General features: G+C 40.9%; 2 protein-coding genes across 2 annotated transcripts in view; both read left to right on the top strand.

Annotated features, from left to right (window-relative positions):
• Nucleotides 1-21,263, top strand: part of ZFP37 (ZFP37 zinc finger protein) — a 48,032-nt gene extending 26,769 nt beyond the window's left edge. The window contains exon 5 of the mRNA XM_043453535.1: nt 21,129-21,263. Coding sequence (XP_043309470.1) covers nt 21,129-21,248 — 120 coding nt within the window. The 3' untranslated portion in view covers nt 21,249-21,263. The remainder of the gene's footprint in view (nt 1-21,128) is intronic.
• On the top strand, nt 115-3,274 carry LOC122431894 (A-kinase anchor protein 10, mitochondrial-like). The gene is given in 3 exon segments (XM_043453531.1): nt 115-164; nt 166-245; nt 248-3,274. Coding segments are annotated over 3 exon segments (1,932 nt in total). The 3' UTR covers nt 2,050-3,274.

Genomic DNA, 21,263 nt, shown 5'->3' with positions numbered 1-21,263 from the left:
CAGGAGCTACCTGCGCGTCTGGAGGAGGCGGCGGGGCCCACACCTGGAAGACGAGTCTCCTTTCTGGCTAGCGCGGCGGCTGCTGCGGACCCGGAAGTCCGGGCCGGTTGCTGAATGAGGGGAGCCGGGCCCTCCCCGCGGCAGTCCCCCGCGCCCTCCGCCCCGACCCGGCCCCGCCATGTCCTTCTTCCGGCGGAAAGTGAAAAGCAAAGAGGAGGAGAAGACCCCAGATGTCAAGTCAGTCAAAGCACTAAAAATCATGCCTTGCTGGAGGCTGCGGGACCAAGTCACGTTGCAATCAATGCCATTTCTGCCAACATGGACTCCTTTTCAAGTAGCAGGACTGCAACACTTAAGAAACAGCCCAGCCACATGGAGGCCGCTCACTTTGGGGACCTGGGCAGATCTTGTCTGGACTACCAGACTCAGGAGGCCAAATCAAGTCTTTCAAAAACCCTTGAGCAAGTCTTGCATGACACCATGGTCCTCCCTTACTTCATTCAATTCATGGAACTTCGGAGAATGGAGCATTTGGTTAAGTTTTGGTTGGAAGCTGAAAGTTTTCACTCCACAACTTGGTCCCGAATAAGAGCACACAGTCTGAACACGGTGAAGCAGAGCTCATTGGCTGAACCTGTCTCTCCATCTAAAAAGCCCGAGACCACAGCAGCTTTTGTAGCCGAGTCTCTTAACAGGAGGTTGGAGGATTCTGGCTCAGCCCATCTGGAAGGAATTGACTTGAATAATATAACTAGCAACACCCAGAACCACTTGCTTTCCCAGGAGAGTGACAGTGCCCATTCTCTCCACCTAGAGACAGCCAGGACAGGAACTCATCGGGGCTCCCTGGAAACCCAGGAGTCCTCCAGGCTCATGGTAGCCAGTAGAAGTAGTCCATCTTCTCCACTGAAGGAATTATCAGGAAAATTAATGAAAAGTATAGAGCAAGATGCAGTGAATACTTTTACCAAATACATATCTCCAGATGCTGCTAAACCGATACCAATTACAGAAGCAATGAGAAATGACATCATAGCAAAGATTTGTGGAGAAGACGGGCAGGTGGATCCCAACTGTTTCGTTTCTGCACAGTCCATAGTCTTCAGTGCAATGGAGCACGAGCACTTTAGTGAGTTTCTACGAAGTCACCATTTCCGTAAATACCAGATTGAAGTGCTGACCAGTGGAACTGTTTACCTGGCTGACATTCTCTTCTGTGAGTCAGCCCTCTTTTATTTCTCAGAGTACATGGAGAAAGAGGACGCAGTGAATATCCTACAGTTCTGGTTGGCAGCAGATAACTTCCAGTCTCAGCTCGCTGCCAAAAAAGGGCAGTACGACGGACAGGAGGCACAGAATGACGCCATGATCTTATACGACAAGTACTTCTCCCTCCAGGCCACACACCCTCTTGGATTCGACGATGTTGTGCGACTGAAAATTGAATCCAACATCTGCCAGGAAGGTGGGCCACTCCCTAACTGTTTCACCACTCCGTTACGTCAGGCCTAGACGACCATGGAGAAGGTCTTTTTGCCTGGCTTTTTGTCCAGCAATCTGTATTATAAATACTTGAATGATCTCATCCACTCAGTTCGCGGAGACGAGTTCCTGGGAGGGAGTGTCTCACTGACGGCTCCAGGCTGTATGGGTCCCCCTGATGACTCCCACCCTGGGGCAGCCGACAGCTCCACCTCTCAGTCCAGTATGAAAAAAGCCAGTGTTAAGATTCTGAAAAATTTTGATGAAGCGATAATTGTGGATGCTGCAAGTCTGGATCCAGAATCTTTATATCAACGGACATATGCAGGGAAGATGACGTTTGGAAGAGTTAGTGACTTGGGTCAGTTCATCCGAGAATCTGAGCCTGAACCTGATGTAAAGAAATCAAAAGGATCCATGTTCTCTCAAGCTATGAAGAAATGGGTGCAAGGAAATACTGATGAGGCCCAGGAGGAGCTAGCTTGGAAGACTGCTAAAATGATAGTCAGTGATGTGATGCAGCAGGCCCAGTGTGATCAGCCATTAGAGAAGTCCACAAAGATATGACTCAGACCTGAGATCAAGGAAATCTGCTTTTGGAAAATAAGAACACTTTTTCCCTTTGGTTGAATTCCTCACCACAGCCAATGAAAACAGCACTGTATTTCTTCTCACTGTCGTTCCCAGGAAAGAAGGGCGGACAGTCCCAGACTTGCACCATGGAGAGCGGCTCGTAGATGCCCTGCCACCCAGATGATCGCAGAGTGACAGTCAGAGAGACCAAGGGGCACTGTTTACACTACTAGAGATTAATCGTTTTCCAATGGCAATAACCCATCCACAGAAGAATTTAGCCCACGGGGATCTGCAGGGCCAGGCGCCATGGGAGGCGGGTGGGCGTGGAGCTGGTGTTTGATGCGCTGCCGTGGCGGTCTCCCACTCCTGCCGCATCATGAGGTGGGTGCCCGGGGTGCTTTGCTCCATCTCCTACACAAACAGGTGAGTCGGCCTGGCCCCAGCCAGGCAGCACAGTGCTGGCAGATGGCTTTCCTTCCTGGGAATAGGGCCTGCACAGAGGCGTTCATCTGGAAGGAAGCTGAGAGGTCACGGGTCAAGTCATGGTGACATTGTCCTTCCCTTTGGTGGCAACTTGCCATTTTCACATTTTAATTGCTCCCAGGATGCAGTACCCGTAAACCAGGTCCCCTGCCAGAGGGGCCACCCTCTGCACTGTGAGCATCAGGCCCTGCTCCTCCAACTTCTATGCTCCAGAGATGTCCTTCCCCTCATAGCACACAAGGAAAGGAATTTGCAACAACCGTCACTCCAGTTTTCCCCTGTGGTTCCTTGAACAAATGTTTGTTCCCAGTTGTACACTTCTTTAAAGCAGGTGGTGGGCAGGGGTGTGGGCGGGCAAGGGTGGGGGAGAAAGGCCCTCGTCTCTGACCCCCGCTGCCCATCTTTGCTGTGCCGGCAGTCTGCAGCTCGTGGCCTTTCTCCTTTGTCCATGGTCATGAGAGGCCCCTCGCTGCACTTCCACTCCGTCGGCCTCAGGGTCTGGGCCACACTGCCCTCGGCGGAGCCACCCTGGCGGTAAGCACACTCCATGGTGGGTGCTGCCAGCATGGCCTCGCTGCCCGGACTGTTGGGGAAAGAACGTTCTCTTAGGTGTTACTGCTTTTGCTCAGACTTTGCAAAAAAAAAAATATATATATATATATACACATATAAATATATAATTATTAATCATCTCTGTCCTTGAGAAAGTCTTGAATGAATAGAGTTCCTTCTACTGCAATACCTGACTGTGCAAGAGGCACGCCATTTCATCAACAGACGAAGCAGAAAGGCTGTGTGTGGGCTTTGGTACTGTGTACCACCTCTGTTATTCTTCTAAAGCCAAGTTCATGTACTTAAACCATATTCTATTTAATTGTGTTTGATTTTAAAATATATATATATGAATTATAAAAAAAAATCATGAGAGAATACATACTGGAGAAAAACCCTGTCCTTGTAATGAGTGTGGGAAAACTTTCAGCCATATTTCTGCCCTTATTCAACAGCAAAGAATTCACAATGGAAAGAAACCATATGCATGTGTCAAATGTGGAAAAACCTTCAGCTAGAGCACACATCTTATTGAACATCAGGAAATTCACTCTGGGGATAAATGCTACCAGTGTAAGGAATGTAGGAAGGTTTTTTGCCACAGCTCATCACTAATCTGGCATCAGAGAATCCACACAGGAGAAAAACCCTATGAGTGTAATGAATGTGGAAAGGCCTTTAATTGGAGTGCACATCTTACTGAACACCAGAGAACTCACACTGGAGAGAAAACTTATGTTTGTAAGAAATGTGGAAAAACTTTCAGCCGAAGTACAAACCTTACTGAACATCTAAAACTACATTCTGGTGAGAAACCCTGTCAGTGTAATGGATGTCAAAAACTATTTTGCTATAGAACAGCACTAATTAGACATCAGAGAACTCATATAGAAGAGAAGCCCTACCAGTGTAATGAAATGGAGGAAATCCTTCAGCTTAAGCTCAGCCCTTACTAAACATAAGCAAACATATACAGCAGAGAAACTGTATAAAGTAATGAATATGGAAGAGCCTGCAGCCATAGGTCATCCATAACCCTTGAGCCCTCACAGTAGTGAGATTCTCTAGAATTGTTATGCAAGAAAAACCTTAGGCAAAATACTCATTTACTCTGTATTATAATGTTTGTACTGAGAAGAAACACTGGAGAAACACATCAAATTTATTTTTTATTGTTGGCTGCACCAGATCTTGCTGCACACTGGCTTTCTCTTTCTTTCTGCGGCAAGTGAGGGCTGCTCTTTAGTTGCGTGTGTGGACTCCTCAATGCAGTGGCTTCTCCTGTTGCAGAGCATGGGCTTTAGGGTGTACAGGCTTCAGTAATTGCAGCAAATGGGCTCAGTAGTTGGGGTACATGGGCCTGAGAGTGCACACACAGTCTTAGTTGCCCCGAGGCACGTGGGATCTTCCTGGACCAGGGATTGAACCTGTATCCCCTGCATTGGCAGATGGATTCTTAACCACTAGACCACCAAGGAAGTCTGAAACACTGTTTTTGTAATTCATCTGAAAAATGTGTTATTATTGATATAAAAACTTATAGTGGAAGTAATCATCTCTAAAATTGAAGGTAATTTTTAAAAGACATTTAGGAAATTCATTTTAGAGGTAATTTATTACAAATGTATATATTTGTTTATGGTAGAAGTATTTTCAGATACACAGGAATCTTAGAAGGATGATAAAAATTGTTTATATATAATCTTTTTAGTGGTTCTCATTTTATTTTTAAATGTAGAAGCAACACCTTTATAGGGTTTGAATTTTAAATTTTGACAAGGTTAATTAAATAGCCATAGACAAGAATGCTTTCCCTCAGAGATAATATGCATTATTTTCCAGTATTCATGGAATATTTTTAATGGACTATATATATGGCTACAAAGAAAATTTAAATAAGTTCTCCCTGAGAGAAATATACAAACCTTCCCTTTTTGTTTATGTTCCCTTATGTTTTGTTTATGTTCCCTTTTTGTTTTGGTCCCTTTATGTTTTTTACCACAATGAGATAAAAGAAAAGAACAACAACTTAAAATAGTACCACAAAATTAGAAATTAGAAATAATTTTCTATTTAATTTTTGTGCTAAAGAATAATTCTAGACACAGTTTTGAGGGCATTAGCCTCCTGTGGCCCCCTTTGCCTAGCAAAGCAATAAAGCTATTCTTTTCTACTTTGTAAAAAAGAATACATCCAAACAGAAAAATTCTGTTATTAGAAAATGATAAAACTAGAACATAAGTATTCAATTTAAAAAGATAGGAAACCAAATAACAATATAAGCCCAAAGAAAAGGAGTGCATTAATAGAGATGAAAGAATACATTAATAAGATAAGTACAAAAAGTGCATTTGATAAACCAATATATAAGCTCTAGCAAGTAGGATAATGTGGGGGAAGGAGAAACACAATATCTAGGAGTAAGAAAAGGAATATAAATACAAATAAAAGGGAATTTAAAATTTCTAATTTAATCATTAACAAGTGAAATCTAGTAGTATAGTAAAAATCAATACTTACATTTATCATAGGACTTCCCCAAACTAGTTCAAAGGTAAAAATATGCATTAATAAAGAAAGAAAATATCATACCAGATGCTATAAAAACATTTGGCAACATTCTGTAGGCACTGATTTTTTTTTAACTGATGTTGTTTTAAAGTTAAGAACAGAAGGAAACTTCCTTAAATTGAAAAGGGATATTTATCAGAAACCTACCAAATGTTGCAAATATCTAGAACATTCTTTTCAGTAGCAGGAATGAGACAAATGATGTTTGATGTCACCATTCTTAGCATTGTTCTACAGGTCAATGGGGCTTTCCTGATAGCTCAGTTGGTAAAGAATCTGCCTGCAATGCAGGAGACCCCGGTTCGATTCCTGGGTCAGGAAGATCCCCTGGAGAAGGGATAGGCTACCCACTGCAGTATTCTTGGGCTTCCTTTGTGGCTCAGCTGGTAAAGAATCCACTTGCAATGCAGGAGACCCGAGTTCAACCCCTGGGTTGGGAAGATCCCCTGGAGACGAGAAAGGCTACCCACTCCAGTATTCTGGCCTAGATAATTCTATGGACAATCCATGGGGGTCACAAAGAGTCAGATACAACTGAGCAACTTTCACTTTCACAGGTAAATAAGAGAAAATGATTCAATAAGAGAAAAAAGGTATGAGCCAGTAATATTTAAAAGAAAGGGGGAAAAAGCTGACATAATTTGAGATAATATATTTGATAACTAGAAAATCCAACTAGTAGAACTATAAGGTGGGGATATAATCAAAAGATGTATATATACACATCTTTGTTGAAAATACTATGCTTTCCCACACTTACTTGTCGGCATCCTTGTCACTCAATGGGATTTAAAAATGAAATTTAGCACACTGAAGTATATTAGAATAACTAAGTGACTGTTAAAAATTAGAAACAATGAAATAGGGCTTGCTGACCAAGTAATTCAAATGGTAGTCTGTAGGAAACAAAATAATTGGTATACCACAGATGAAACAACTATATCTGTAGCATAGAAAACAAAGAGAAATACTTACATATGATACTTCCATATGTGATTAAAAAATAGTATCTCAAAACAAATAATGGACTATTCAGTAAGTAATGTTGGGATAACTGGCTGTTTATGTAGAAAAATAATTACCTCATAACATGCACAAAATTAAATTCCAGAAGGGAATAATTGAATGCCTTTTTGTGGTAGTTTTCCAGAAGACAGGAGCTAGGCGCACAAATCTGGGGTTCCTTCTGATCCTTCCATAAACACTATTGGATAGACACAAATTTAAAAGTTCTGAAGAAACTTTATTATAACTGCTGATAGAATTATAATGGCATGGTTCTCTGCAAATCATTACAAAAAAACAGAAAAAATGATATTGCTTTAGGGGGAGAAAAAAAGGAATAAATCTGGAACAAAAGATTGGATATAACCATTTTATCAGTGAAGAGCCCTTTTAAAAGTTTCACCTTTTAGATTAGGTTTACAGGAAGGAAAACTAACATTTGTTGGTCACTAAATTAAATAGTGTAGAAATTAAGGTGCTAAGGTTATCTAAGTCATTCATTGTTACCCAACTTTTCAGGGCAGAACCAGGAATACAAAACAAATACATCTAAAATTAGTTTTAAAACTTTCACAATAAAAAAGTAGGCAAAAATAAATTTGTAGGGTTCTTATGACAAGTGATGGGACTGGATGCCATAATCTTTGTTTTCTGAATGTTGAGCTTTATGCCAGATTTTTCACTCATGGCATTCGGTCCCATCACTTCATGGCAAATAGATGGAGAAACAGTGGAAACAGTGGCAGACTTTATTTTGGGGGGCTCCAGAATCACTGCAAATGGTGACTGCAGACATGAAATTAAAAGATGCTTACTCCTTGGAAGAAAAGTTATGACCAACCTAGATAGCATATTAAAAAGCAGAGATATTACTTTGCCAAAAAAGGTCCATCTAGACAAGGCTATGGCATTTCCAGTAGTCATGTATGGATGTGAGAGTTGGACTATAAAGAAAGCTGAGTGCTGAAGAATTGATGCTTTTGAACTGTGGTGTTGGACAAGACTCTTGAGAGTCCCTTGGACTGCAAGGAGATCCAACCAGTCCATCCTAAAGGAGATCAGTCCTGGGTGTTCATTGGAAGGACTGATGTTGAAGCTGAACCTCCAATACTTTGGCCACCTCATGCAAAGAGTTGACTCATTGGAAAAGACCCTGATCCTGGGAAAGATTGAAGGCAGGAGGAGAAGGGGATGACAGAGGATGAGATGGTTGGATGGCATCACCGACTCAATGGACATGAGTTTGAGTAAACTCCGGGAGTTGGTGATGGACAGGGAGGCCTGGCGTGCTGCAGTCCATGGGGTCGCAAAGAGTTGGACACGACTCAGTGACTGAACTGAACTGATGACAAAGCTTGTATGAATTTTGCAGTGACATCATACCCAAGGGCCTATTCCATAGGGTAGTGCTCACTACTGGGCAGAATACAGACATAGGAAACCGAAGACATGCATTTTCACTTCTTGGGGCTGATGGAACAAATTACCACAAACTAGGTGGCTTAAAACAACAGAAACGTATTGTCTCAGTGATGTTAAGCATCTTTTTATGTGTTTGTTAGCCATCTGTATGTCATCTTTGGAAAAATGTCTGTTTAGTTCTTTGGCTCATTTTTTTATTGGGTTGTTTATTTTTCTGGTATTGAGCTGCATGAGCTGCTTGTACGTTTTTGAGATTAATTCTTTGTCAGTTGCTTTGTTTGCTATTGTTTTCTCCCATTCTGAGGGCTGTCTTTTCACCCTACTTATAGTTTCCTTTGTTGTGCAAAAGCTTTTAAGTTTAATTAGGTCCCATTTGTTTATTTTGGTTTTATTTCCATTACTCTGGGAGGTGGGTCATAGAGGATTTTGCTGTGATTTATGTCAGAGAGTGTTTTGCCTATGTTTTCCTCTAGGAGTTTTATAGTTTCTGGTCTTACATTTAGATCTTTAATCCATTTTGAGTTTATTTTTGTGTATGGTGTTACAAAATATTCTAGTTTTATTCTTTTACAGGTGGTTGACCAGTTTTCCCAGCACCACTTGTTGAAGAGATTGTCTTTTCTCCGTTGTATATTCTTGCCTACTTTGTCAAAGATAAGGTGTCCATAGGTGGGTGGATTTATCTCTGGGCTTTCTATTTTGTTCCACTGATCTATGTTTCTGTCTTTGTGCCAGTACCATACTGTCTTTATGACTATAGCTTTGTAGTATAATCTGAAGTCAGGCAGGTTGATTCCTCCAGTTCCATTCTTCTTTCTCAAGATTGCTTTGGCTATTCGAGGTTTTTTTGTATTTTCATACAAATTGTGAAATTATTTGTTCTATTTCTGTGAAAAATACCATTGGTAACTTGATAGGGATTGCATTGAACCTGTAGATTGCTTTGGGTAGTACACTCATTTTCACTATATTTGAAAGGTTGTTGTTGAAGCACAAAAAGATGCCGGGATTCTTGGCCTCTGAAGGAGAAGAATTCAATCCGTGGCCAGAGACAAGGCTTGATCGCTCAGAGCTTTTGTGTAATAAAGTTTTATTAAAGTATAAAGGAGATAGAGAAAGCTTCTGATGTAGGCATCAGAAGGGGGCAGAAAGAGTACCCCCTGCTAGTCTTCAGCTGGATGTTATATAGTCACTAGCAGTTTGTTAATGAAAGAAAGGAATGTTTTAAAACTCAGAATGGCACCAGGCCCCTCATCCATAAGATGTATTTTGGGATAATCTTGGCTCCAGACAAGTCATCCCAGGCCATAAAACGATTGACTTGAATCTTGTGGAAGGGCAGATTACCATACAAATAGTTTTGTTTACATAGATTAGGGGAACAATGTCTTGAGTATAACATAATGGTTTGTCAAGTAGGTTCTGAGCCATTAGCTGGAATGGACTTGAAGACAGAGTCTGGGGTAAATGCATAGTGTATTAACATAGCTTAAGACAAACATTCCCATAAGAAAAATGCGTTGGTTAACTCAAGGTTTGAGAATAGTTAACTTCAGGTGAGCCCAGGTGTCATTATGGCAACACAGTATTTTAAGAGAAAACTCCTTTTAAATTTGTATAGAGAAGGAAAAAAATATCTCTAGTTTGTTTCCTCCTGCCGCTCAAGAGAGATAAAAATGTCTGATATTTGCAGCCTTTTTCCTCTGTTTGGAGACCCCTGACCTTCTTGCCTGTTACCCTCTCATATTGATTCTTCTGATCCACGAACATGGTATATTTCTTCATCTATTTGTGTAACCTTTGATTTCTTTCATCATTGTTTTATAGTTTTCTATATATAGGTCTTTCGTTTCTTTAGGTAGATTTATTCCTCAGTATTTTATTCTTTTCATTGCAATGGTGAATGGGATTGTTTCTTTATTTTCCCTTTCTGTTTTCTCATTGTTAGTGTATAGGAATGCAAGGGATTTCTGTGTGTTAATTTTATATCCTGCAACTTTACTATATTCATTGATTAGCTCTAGTAATTTTCTGGTGGTGTCTTTAGGGTTTTCTATGTAGAGGATCATGTCATCTGCAAACAGGGAGAGTTTTACTTCTTTGCCAATCTGGATTCCTTTTATTTCCTTTTCTTCTCTGATTGCTGTGGCCAAAACTTCCAAAACTATGTTGAATAGTAGTAGTGAGAGTGGGCACCCTTGTCTTGTTCCTGACTTTAGGGGAAATGCTTTCAATTTTTCACCATTGAGGATTATATTTGCTGTGGGTTTATCATATATGGCTTTAATTATGTTGAGGCATTTCTTTCTATGCCTGCTTTATGGAGAGCATAAATGTCATAAATGGGTGTTGAATTTTGTCAAAGGCTTTCTCTGCTTCTATTGAGATAATCATATGGTTTTTATCTTTCAATTTGTTAATGTGATGTTTCACATTGATTGCTTTGTGAATATTGAAGAATCCTTGCATCCCTGGGATAAAGCCCACTTGATCATTATGTATGATCTTTTTTTAATATGTTGTTGGATTCTGTTTGCTAGAATTTTGTTGAAGATTTTTGCATCTATGTTCATCAGTGATATTGGCCTGTAGTTTTCTTTTTTTGTGGCTTCTTTGTTTGGTTTTGGTATTAGGGTGATGGTGGCCTCATGGAATGAGTTTGGGAGTTTACCTTCCTCTGCAATTTTCTGGAAGAGTTTGAGTGGGATAGGTGTTATCCTATCCTACTGAATTTTTGGTAGAATTCACCTGTGAAGTCATCTGGTCCTGGGCTTTTGTTTGTTGGAAGATTTTTTATTACAGTTTCAATTTCTGTGCTAGTGATGGGTCTGTTAAGATTTTCTATTTCTTCCTGGTTCAGTTTTGGAAAGTTATACTTTTCTAAGAATTTGTCCATTTCTTCCAAGCTTTCCATTTTATTGGCATATAGTTGCTGATAATAGTCTCTTATGATCCTTTGTACTTCTGTGTTGTCTGTTGTGGTTTCTCCATTTTCATTTCTAATTTTCTTGATATGATTCTTGTCCCTTTTTTTCTTGATGAGTCTGGCTAATGGTTTGTCTAATTTATTTATCTTCTCAAAGAACTAGCTTTTAGTTTTGTTGATTTTTGCTATAGTCTCATTTGTTTCTTTTTCATTTATTTCTGCTCTAATTTTTATGATTTCCTTCCTTTAGTAACCCTGGGGTTCTTCATTTCTTCTTTTTCTAGTTGCTTTAGGTGTAAAGTGAGGTTGTTTATTTGATTTTTCTCTTGTTTCTTTGATTTTTCTCTTGTTTCTTGAGGTAAGCTTGTATTGCTATGAACCTTCCCCTTAGCACTACTTTTACTGAATGCCATAGGTTTTGGGTTGTTGTGTTTTAATTTTCATTAGTTTCTATATTTTGATTTCCTTTTTTGATTTCTTCCATGATTTGTTGGTTATTCAGAAGCATGTTGTTTAGCCTTCATATGTTTGTATTTTTAATAATTTTTTCCCTGTAGTTGACATCTAATCTTATGGCATTGTGATCGGAAAAGATGCTTGAAATGATTTCAATTTTTTTGAATTTACCAAGGCTAGATTTATGGCCCAGGATGTGATCTCTCCTGGAGAATGTTCCATGTGCACTTGAGAAAAAGATGAAATTCATTGTTTGGGGGTGAAATGTCCTATAAATATCAGTTAGGTCTAACTGGTCCATTGTATCATTAAAGTTTCTGCTTCTTTGTTAATTTTCTGTTTAGTTGATCTCTCTCCATAGGTGTGAGTGGGGTATTAATGTCTCCCACTATTATTGTGTTACCATTAATTTCCTCCTTCATCCTTGTTAGCATTTGCCTTACGTATTGAGGTGCTCCCATGTTGGGTGCATATATATTTATAATTGTTATAGCTTCTCCTTGGATTGATCCTTTGATCATTATGTAGTGTCCTTTTTTGTCTCTTTTTACAGTCTTTATTTTAAAGTCTATTTTATCTGATATGAGTATTGCTACTCCTGCTCTCTTTTTGCATGTTATCTATTTGCATGAAATATATTTTTCCAGCCCTTCACTTTCAGTCTGTATGTGTCCCTTGGTTTGAGGTGGGTCTCTTGTAGACAGCATATATAGGGGTCTTGTTTTTGTATCCATTCAGCCAATCTTTGTCTTTTGGTTGGGGCATTCAAACCATTTACATTTAAGGTAATTTTTGATAAGTATGATCCCATTGCCATTTACTTTGTTGTTTTGGGTTTGAGTTTATAAACCTTTTCTGTATTTCCTGTCTAGAGAAGATGCTTTAGCATTTGTTGAAGAGCTGTTTGGTGGTGCTGAATTCTCTGAGCTTTTGCTTGTCTGTAAAGCTTTTGATTTCGCCTTCATATTTGAGTGAGATCCTTGCTGGATATAGTTATCTGGGTTGTAGGTTTTTCTCTTCCATTGCTTTAAGATGAAAGCGATTCCCTTCTGCCTACCATTCCCTTCTGGCCTGAAGCGTTTCTATTGAAAGATCAGCTGTTATCCTTATGGAGATCCCCTTGTGTGTTATTTGTTCCTTTTCCCTTGCTGCTTTTAGTATTTGCTGTTTGTGTTTGATCTTCGATAGTTTGATTAATATGTGTCTTGGGGTGTTTCACCTTGGGTTTATCCTGTTTGGGACTCTCTGAGTTTCTTGAACTTGGGTGGCTATTTCCTTCCCCATTTTAGGGATGTTTTCAACTATTATCTCCTCAAGTATTTTCTCATGCCCTTTCTTTTTGTCTTCTACTTCTGGGACTCCTATGATTTGAGTGTTGGGGCATTTAACATTGTCCCAGAGGTCTCTGAGGTTGTCCTCATTTCAATTCTTTTTTCTTTTTCCCTCTCTGCTTCATTTGTTTCCACCATTCTATCTTCCACCTCACTTATCCTTTCTTCCTCAGTTATTCTACTGTTGATTCCCTCCAGAGTGCTTTTGATCTCATTTATTGCATTATTCATTATTGATTGACTCTTCTTTATTTCTTCTAGGTCATTGTTAAACATTTCTTGCATCTTCTCAATCCTTGTCTTGAGTCTATTTCTGTAACTCCATTTTGTTTTCAAGATTTTAGATCATCTGTATTATCATTATTCTGAATTCTTTTTCAGGTAGACTCCCTATCTCCTCCTCTTTGGTTTGGTTTGGTGGGTATTTATCATGTTCCTTTACCTGCTGAATATTTTTCTGCCATTTCATTTTGTTTAGATTGCTATGTTCAGCGTGCCCTTTCTGTAGGCTGGAAGTTCATGGTTCCTCTTTAGTCTGGAGCCTGCTCCCTGTGGGTGGGATTGGACTAGTGGATTGTCAAGGTTTCCTGGTTAGGGGAGCTTGCATCTGTGTTCTGGTGGGTGGAGCTGGATCTCTTCTATCTGGAGTGCAATGAAGTGTCCAGTAGTGATTTAGGGGATGTCTGTGGGTTTGGAATGGCTTTGGGCAGCCTGCCTTTTAATGCTCAGGGCTGTGTTCCTGCTTTGCTGGAGAATTAGCATGGCATGTCTTGCTCTGGAACTTGTTGGCTCTTGGGTGGAGCTTCGTTTCAGTGTAGGTATGGAGGCTTTTGGGTCAGCTCTTGTCTACTAATGCTGCCTGGAATCAGGAGTTCTCTGATGTTCTCAAGTTTTGGAGTTAAGCCTCCTGCCACTGGCTTTCAGTCTTATTCTTACAGTAGCCTCAAGACTTCTCCATCCATACAGCACAGATGACAAAACATCTAGGTTAATGGTGAAACAATTCTCCACAGCGAGGGACACCCAGAGAAGTTCACAGAGTTACATGGAGAAGAGAAGAGGGAGGAGGGAGATAGAGGTGATCAGGAGGGAAAGAGGGGGAGTCAAAAGGGGAGACCAATCTAGCCAGTAATCAGTTCCCCTAAGTGTCCTCCATAGCCCAGAACACCCAGAGAGATTCACAGAGTTAAGTAGAGAAGAGATGGGGGAGGGAGAAGATAGAGGTGACTTGGAGCGGGGGGGAAGGGAGAGTCAAAAGGGAAAAGAGCAATCAAGCCAGTAATTACACCCCTAAGTGAAAATGGGGCTGAAGATTGGATTCTTAAAGGTACAAAATTGATAACAAATACCAAAAAGCAAAGATTAAATATCTAGAGTAGAAGTTAGACTCTCAACAAAAAATATTAAAGACACAAAACAGTCACAAAAATTATAAAAAATATATATATGAAATTTGCTATAAAAATAGGGTATTTATTTTTTGCAAAGTAATAGTCGGTTATAAAAATGAAAATCAGAGAAGTAATAAAGAAGTCAAATTTTAAAAAATTATAAAGCAATAATAGTAAAAATATATCTAGGAATTTTTCTGGACCAGTTGTGGGCAGTGTGAGGTCAGTTCAGTTTCAGATAGTTCTTTGTTTCAGCTTGTACTAATTCTCATGGTCTATAGGCCCCCTCCAATGCTTAGTCAATGTTAACTACAGATTAAAACCTGTGTGCCTGTCACTTCAAGGGGTTCCCTCTTCGTTATTTATTTTGGCTTCCTCTGTTTGCAAGTCTCTTCAGTGTCTAAATTCCACCCTGACACAAGGGGGTGAAGGTGGTCATTTATTTATTTATTGTGTTATTGTGCTGTGGGGAGGGAGGGGCGTTGCAAACAAACATTGCTGGCATTTGTGGGGAGTGCTCCCAGTGTGTGGACCGCACTGGGTTTGCCCCAGCTCAAGGCGGGGTGTGCTTCCTGGGTCTACACGGCTCAGGCTCCAGGGTGCTCTGCAGGGGCGTATGTCCAGAGCAGGCCCTGTGTTTCCTGCACTTCCCAGCTCTAAGCTGCTCAGGTCCTTGGGTACTCCGCCAGGACACAGACTCGGCTGGGCATGCGTTTTGTGCCCTTCCCGGGTCTGAACAGCTCAGGCGCCCAGGTATTTGGCGAGTGCACTGTCCCAGGTGGCCACTGTCCCAGGTGGGCCGTGCGTCTTCATCACCTCCCCATCTGGCCACTCAGTTTCCCGGCTACGCCGCGAGAGCGCCGTCTCAGTGCGCCGTATGTCTCCTCTGGGGAGCTGACCTCAGGCTGCGACCCTCCCGGCGGATGTCACCCAGCCAGGATCTCAGGAAGACATGGTTAGCAACCAGGAGCCTGCTCACAGTTTAGTGGAGGCTGCTGTCTCTGGGGCCGAGATTGGAGCAGCCCCTTGCTTTCTGGCTCTGGCCGTCACACGCCTGCCTCTCTGCCTCCGGTGGGGAGGGAGGGGTCTGTACCCTGCGGGCTAACTCTCCTTTGGTATTCGCTCATCCCTTTGTCCTGTGAGTGGGCCAGGCTGAGCGTTAGAGCCTTTTGCGCGGAAAGTTCTCTTTTATTTTTTTTTCCCTGGCGACCCCACAGTTTGGGTTGTTATCTCACGTTAGCTCTCTCAGATTGTCCTCAGGGCATTCAGGCCCAGGCCTTACCCTAAGCACCGATTATGCAACCCATGCTTCCCTGTCCAGCCCCCACTCGCTGGTGGCAGACGCAAGCACCTGGGCTATTTCTCCGCTGGCAGTTGTGGTTAGGCGCGTATTCTGTGGGGTTTATTTTTTTTTCCTCCTGGTTATGTTGCCCTCTGAGATTCCAAAACGCCCCACAGACCCGCCTGTGAGAGGGTTTCCTACTGTATGGAAACTTCTCCTCCTTCACGACTCCCTTCCCAGGACGGGTCTCTGTCCCTAACTCTTTTGTCTCTCTTTTTGTCTTTTATATTTTATCCTGTCTCCTTTCAAAGAGAATGGGCTGCCTTCTGAGTGCCCGGTGTCCTCCACCAGCGTTATAGAAGTTGTTTTGTGGAAGTTGCTCAGCATCCAAATGATCTTTTGATGAATTTGTGGGGGAGAACATGGTCTCCCCGTCCTATTCCTCTGTCATCTTGGGACTGCCCCCGGTCCCCTTCCTCTTGAACCTCTTCCACCCTTTCCCACCCTCCTAAGTTGTTACAGAGCCTGGTTTGAGTTCCCTGGGTCATGCAGCAAAATTTCCATTGGCTCTCTATTTTACCTATGGTAGTGCATATGCTTCCATGCTTCTCTCTCCATCTCACCCTCTCCTTCCTCTCCCCCAGCTTTTGTCCATAAGCCTGTTCTCTATGTCTGCATCTCCATTGCTGTCCTGCAAATAGGTTCATCAGTACCATCTTTCTAGATTCCACATATATGCATTAATATATGATATTTGTTTCTCTCTTTCTGACTTACTTCATTCTGCATAATAGGCTCTAGGTTTGTCCACCTCATTAGAACCGACTCAAACGCATTCCTTTTTATGACTAAGTAGTATTCCATTGTATATATGTACCACAGCTTCTTTATCCATTCATCTGTCAATGGACATCTAGGTTTCTTCCATGTCTTAGCTATTGTAAACAGTGCTGCAATGACTATTGGAGTACTTGTGTCTTTTTCACTTTTGGTTTCCTCTGGGTATATGCCTAGAAGTGGTATTGCTGGGTCATATGGTGGTTTTATTCCTAGTTTTTAAAGGAATCTCCATTTGGTCTTCCACAGTGGCTGTACCAATTTACATTTCCTCCAGCAGTGGAAGAGAATTAAAAAAAATTTTTTTCATTCATCAGCATATAAATCAGCAGTTGTATCATCTTATATTCCACCAGCAATGGACATTCCAGTTGTTCCACATTCTTCCAGAATGTGATAATGTCATGGTTTTGTTTCTGCTTTTTTTGTTGTTTTTTTCTATTCTTGTTAGCATATAAAGATACCACATTGTTGTTTTGATTAGATAGTGTAAATAAGCAATAATATATCCGAATATCACTTACATTTGCCCCTCTCCAAAAGAGTAGTAATATCATTTGGGGTTAAATAATTTGGGGACCAGACTTTGATATCTTGTTGCTGAAAGTGTAAATGTGTTCAGGCTTTTTGAAGGGCGATTATCTATTCAATAGATCACTTGCTGTCTGTCTACTATGCCAGGCACTGCCCTAGGCAATGAGTATAATGGTGAAAAAGACAAGTCCTGCCTTCATGGGAAAGACAAATTATAAAAAAGTAAATAAATACAAGATCTTATATACCATTATCAGGGCTAAGAAGAAAATAAATAGGGGGCCATAGAGTGAAGAACAGGGGTCTGCATACCTAGATGGCAGGGTCATAGAAGGCTCTTCAGAGAGGTGATATCTAAGCAATCTGGATACGTATCTAAAGGTCAGATGTGCTTACCTCTTGGCCAACAACTCGCCCTTTGAGGAATTCAGAGTATAGAAGTGCACACACGCAAATATATACATGAGAACATGGACCAGTGGCATCTCTCTTGACCCATCCCCTGCATTGTAGCTCACAGCAGCCTGTGTGATCTTTGGAAAACTCAAATCTGATCATGTTCTCTTCCTGGCTTAAAACCCTTTGATTACTTGCACTTTGGACAAAGTCCATACTCCTTACCTTATAAATCCCACAATAATCTGACCATCCCCCGTTTACAGCATAACTGTTTCATACCATCCTCCCCCTGCTCCTAATCATCCAGCTGCCCTGGTCTATTTTCTGTTCTTCACGTGATCTAAGCCTTTGCTCAGATCATTCCCTCTGTCTGAAAGCTCTTGCCTGGAGCCTTCCTGTGGTTGGCACATTCTCATCCTTGGGTCTCAGCTCAGGGCTCACTTCCTAAGAGTAGCTTCCTGACTACATAGATGGCTTTGTTCTGTCAAGTTGGTTAAAATGGGAACTGTTTCCCAGCATTGCTTTCCCTGTATGATTCCATTTAGAGTTAGCCATAAGAGGAACATGCGTGAAATTTGGAAGGCGGAAGTAAAGTAATGGCCATTGCTCTCTGAAGGTCGTTGCATCAGATGTGGTGATCGACAGATGGATATAGAGGTACCCAGCAGATGCCACCTGGTAGTCAGTCTTCCTACCCTCACCCCACCATGTCTGGCTCTTCTTACTGACTCCTGGCCCTGCTGACAGCCTCAGGCTCACCCACAGCAAAGGCAAGGGGCGTGAGGCAAGGATCCCACACCACACAGGCACCAGGAAGCTGAGGCTCGTGAAGGCCGGTCAGCGCAGCTGATAAAACAGGGAAATGAGATGAATTCAGAGGCTTCCTGCCCGTTGTGCTTCTTGGCCTCCAACATACTGGGCAAGGTGGCTGTGATGATTTCCATCTGGAGGAGAAAAAAGACTGGGCACCCACGAATTATCCAATTTGAACCACCTGAAGAAGAGTATATTAATAATTTTTACTGATTATTTTCAGTATCTTTTTCTGAGGTCTTTGGCTGTTTTTTCTCTTTTCAGAAAAGCTGGTAAAATGTTCAACTGAGAGGATGCTTGCTAAAAGATTTTTAAAAATATAACTAATGATGATCCAGTGCCCTGAAGCGATTTGTCGCTAATGTGATTTAGGCCACTATGCATCTCCAAAATCACTCTAGGAGTGGATCATGCTTGTTTTTAGAAATTAAAAAAAAAAAAAAAGCAGCAACTTTCGCATGAAACATCCAAAGAAGGATTTTTGACACATCACAGAGCCATAATCTTCCTTTATTCTTTATTTGCCATGTGTTGATTTAGCTCCCGTTATGTGCCAGGTGCCGTTACACCTGCTCTGTGCCCTAACAGTGGGCATTAAGGGCACAGCATGGAACAAGCAGACAGAATCCCCGTACTATGGGAGTTTATATTCTATTCAGAGAGACAGACAATAAGCAAACAAGGGAAACAAATGTATAATAAAATTGCAGGGACTATGTGCTATGGAGGAACTAAACAGGCTAGACAGTGACTTTGGGAAGAACAAGCCTTGTCATTGATGTAGGACAAATGTGTTCTAGAAGGGATAGCAGTTGCAAAGGTCATGGATGGAAACAAGCTTGACATGTTCAGGGAACAGCAGAAAGCCCCGTGAAGGAAGGAGCCAGCTAGGACATGAGGTTGGGCTTGGAGGGGTCAACACCGGAAGCAGTTTGGATGGTTTCCTAGGGGTGATGGAAAGATGGAGATTTTCGGCAGTAAGGTGATCTCGTTTCCATTTTTGTAAGTTTGCTCTGGAAGTTGTGTAGAAAAAATAGCTTACATTTGTGAATGGAAACCAAAGTAATTAGCCTCCAACTAATAAAAATAATTGGTGAAAAAAAAAAGATTAGAGCCAATAGCCATTGCTACAGTTCTAAAATTTGTTAAAATAACAGATTTTCCAATTTTTAAATGGCATCATAATGGGTACCACTTCTGTACTCTGCTGATTCTTCCGGTAGTAGTTGCATATTATATTTACATGTGTACACATGACAAAAATAAGCATTCAATACTCCTGACCTCAGAAACCTCACAATGCATGGAAGAGAGGAAGCAGGAAGAGGCTACTCCTGCGGGCAGGGAGCAGCCAGCCAGGCTGGGCGATGCAGGTCAGTCCTCTGACTGGCCACTAGAGGGCAACCTTGCTGCACTTTTGGGCTCTGGTCCGCTGTCTTCCTCTTTGCTAACTTCAGCTTCAACTCTTGTCCCAAGCTGCTGGTGGGAAATGTAGTTATGAATTCTTCCCCTTTCATCTCTGGATGAGCTGGAACATATCCAAACATGGGCAGTTACAGGGATCTTGGAGAGGCTGCTTCCCTTGCAGGTGCATAGGAACAGATCTTTCCAAGGCCACCTGTTATCTTCAAGATAGTAAATCACGCAGTTTTTTTTTTTTTGGTCTTCATTTTACTTAACTTTTCCTCAGCATTTGATCTGCACCCCCCCCCCTTATTTTTGTATTTACTAAATTAAAGTTTTATTGAATGGAAGACTCTCTCCAAAACTCATGATTGAATAGACTACACCACATGCAGTTAAACTGAACAGAACAGCCAGTTAACGTGGAATGTCACACAGATTGGCACATCTCATTGTACAAAACTCTTTATATACCTGTTTTATAATAAAGTGTATGGTATTAGATTTGTAAATAATATATTTGAAGAAACTGGTAGATTAAAGCATACACTAAAAAATCTATTCCCTATATGCTATGCAAATCTATTTCAATTTATTTTTGCATTTTAAATAAATCTAAATGCCAACATCAAAACTAATGGTCATCCCAGAGAATCGGCTCTCAAACTCCGAATGCAAGTTTTGAATTTATATATATATATTAAGTGAATAAAGTAAGGCAAAAAAACAAGAAACAATCAGTCATTGCCAAATTCATATAGGCATACTTAATAGTCCAGGTTTAAGCATCTTTTAGGCATTTATATCTATTCTACATAATAGTTTGCATCTGCTAATCCCAAACCACTAATCCCCTACACCCCTGCCCCTTGGCAACCACAAGTCTATTCCCTGTGTCTGTGAGCCTGTTTCTATTTCATGAATAAGTTCACCTGTGTCATATTTTAGATTCCACATAAGTAATGTCATATAGTATTTGTCTTTCTGATTACTTCACTCAGTGTGATAATCCCCTTCAGTCCATCTATGTTGCTGCAGATGGCATTATTTCATTCTTTTTTTTATAACTGTGTAGTATTCCATTGTGTATATGTACCACATCTTCTTTATCCATTCATCTGTTGACGGACATTTAGGTTGTTTCTGTGTCTTGGCTATTGTGAGTAATGCTGCAATGAACATAGGAGTGCATGTATCTTTTTGATAAAATTCTATAATTTATGATCAATAATTATTTCATGTCAGAAAATGAAAATCATTGATGTCAGCAGTAGTAACACTACTATTCAGTTGAACCATAAGAGACTGCAATTATCAACTATCTTTTAACCTATAGAGTGAAAATTTTATATGGTTTAACTCAATACATGTCATGTTCTCTGCAGTTGTCCCCTGAATATATGATCCAGTGCATTTGGTATAGGTTTCTGAGTAAGCTGGAGAAAGCTGTAGATACTAACAACAAACATAATTGTCCAACTTCACACTGAACTAAAGTTGAAAAATTATTTCCTTGAAAAAACACATTTGAAAAAAAAGAAAAAGCATTGAACTGATTAGCAGATTTTCACTGTTCAACTGCGTTATCATGATTCTTATCAATATATTACAATCAGCAACTTTCTAAGTGAATGCAGCTAAATACTTGTATTTTTCTCATTTAGTGTTTCTGGAGGAAACTGACCAACAGGGCCAGTGGCACAATGGATAATGCATCTGACTACAGATCAGAAGATTCCAGGTTCATCTCCTGGCTGACTCGAGGTTACCTCTCCCCGCTCTAGCAGGGAGGTAGGGTG

This window comes from Cervus canadensis, chromosome 30 (assembly GCF_019320065.1).
Source record: "Cervus canadensis isolate Bull #8, Minnesota chromosome 30, ASM1932006v1, whole genome shotgun sequence".
Lineage (NCBI taxonomy): Eukaryota > Metazoa > Chordata > Mammalia > Artiodactyla > Cervidae > Cervus > Cervus canadensis.
This window is presented reverse-complemented; position numbering and strand designations above follow the sequence as displayed.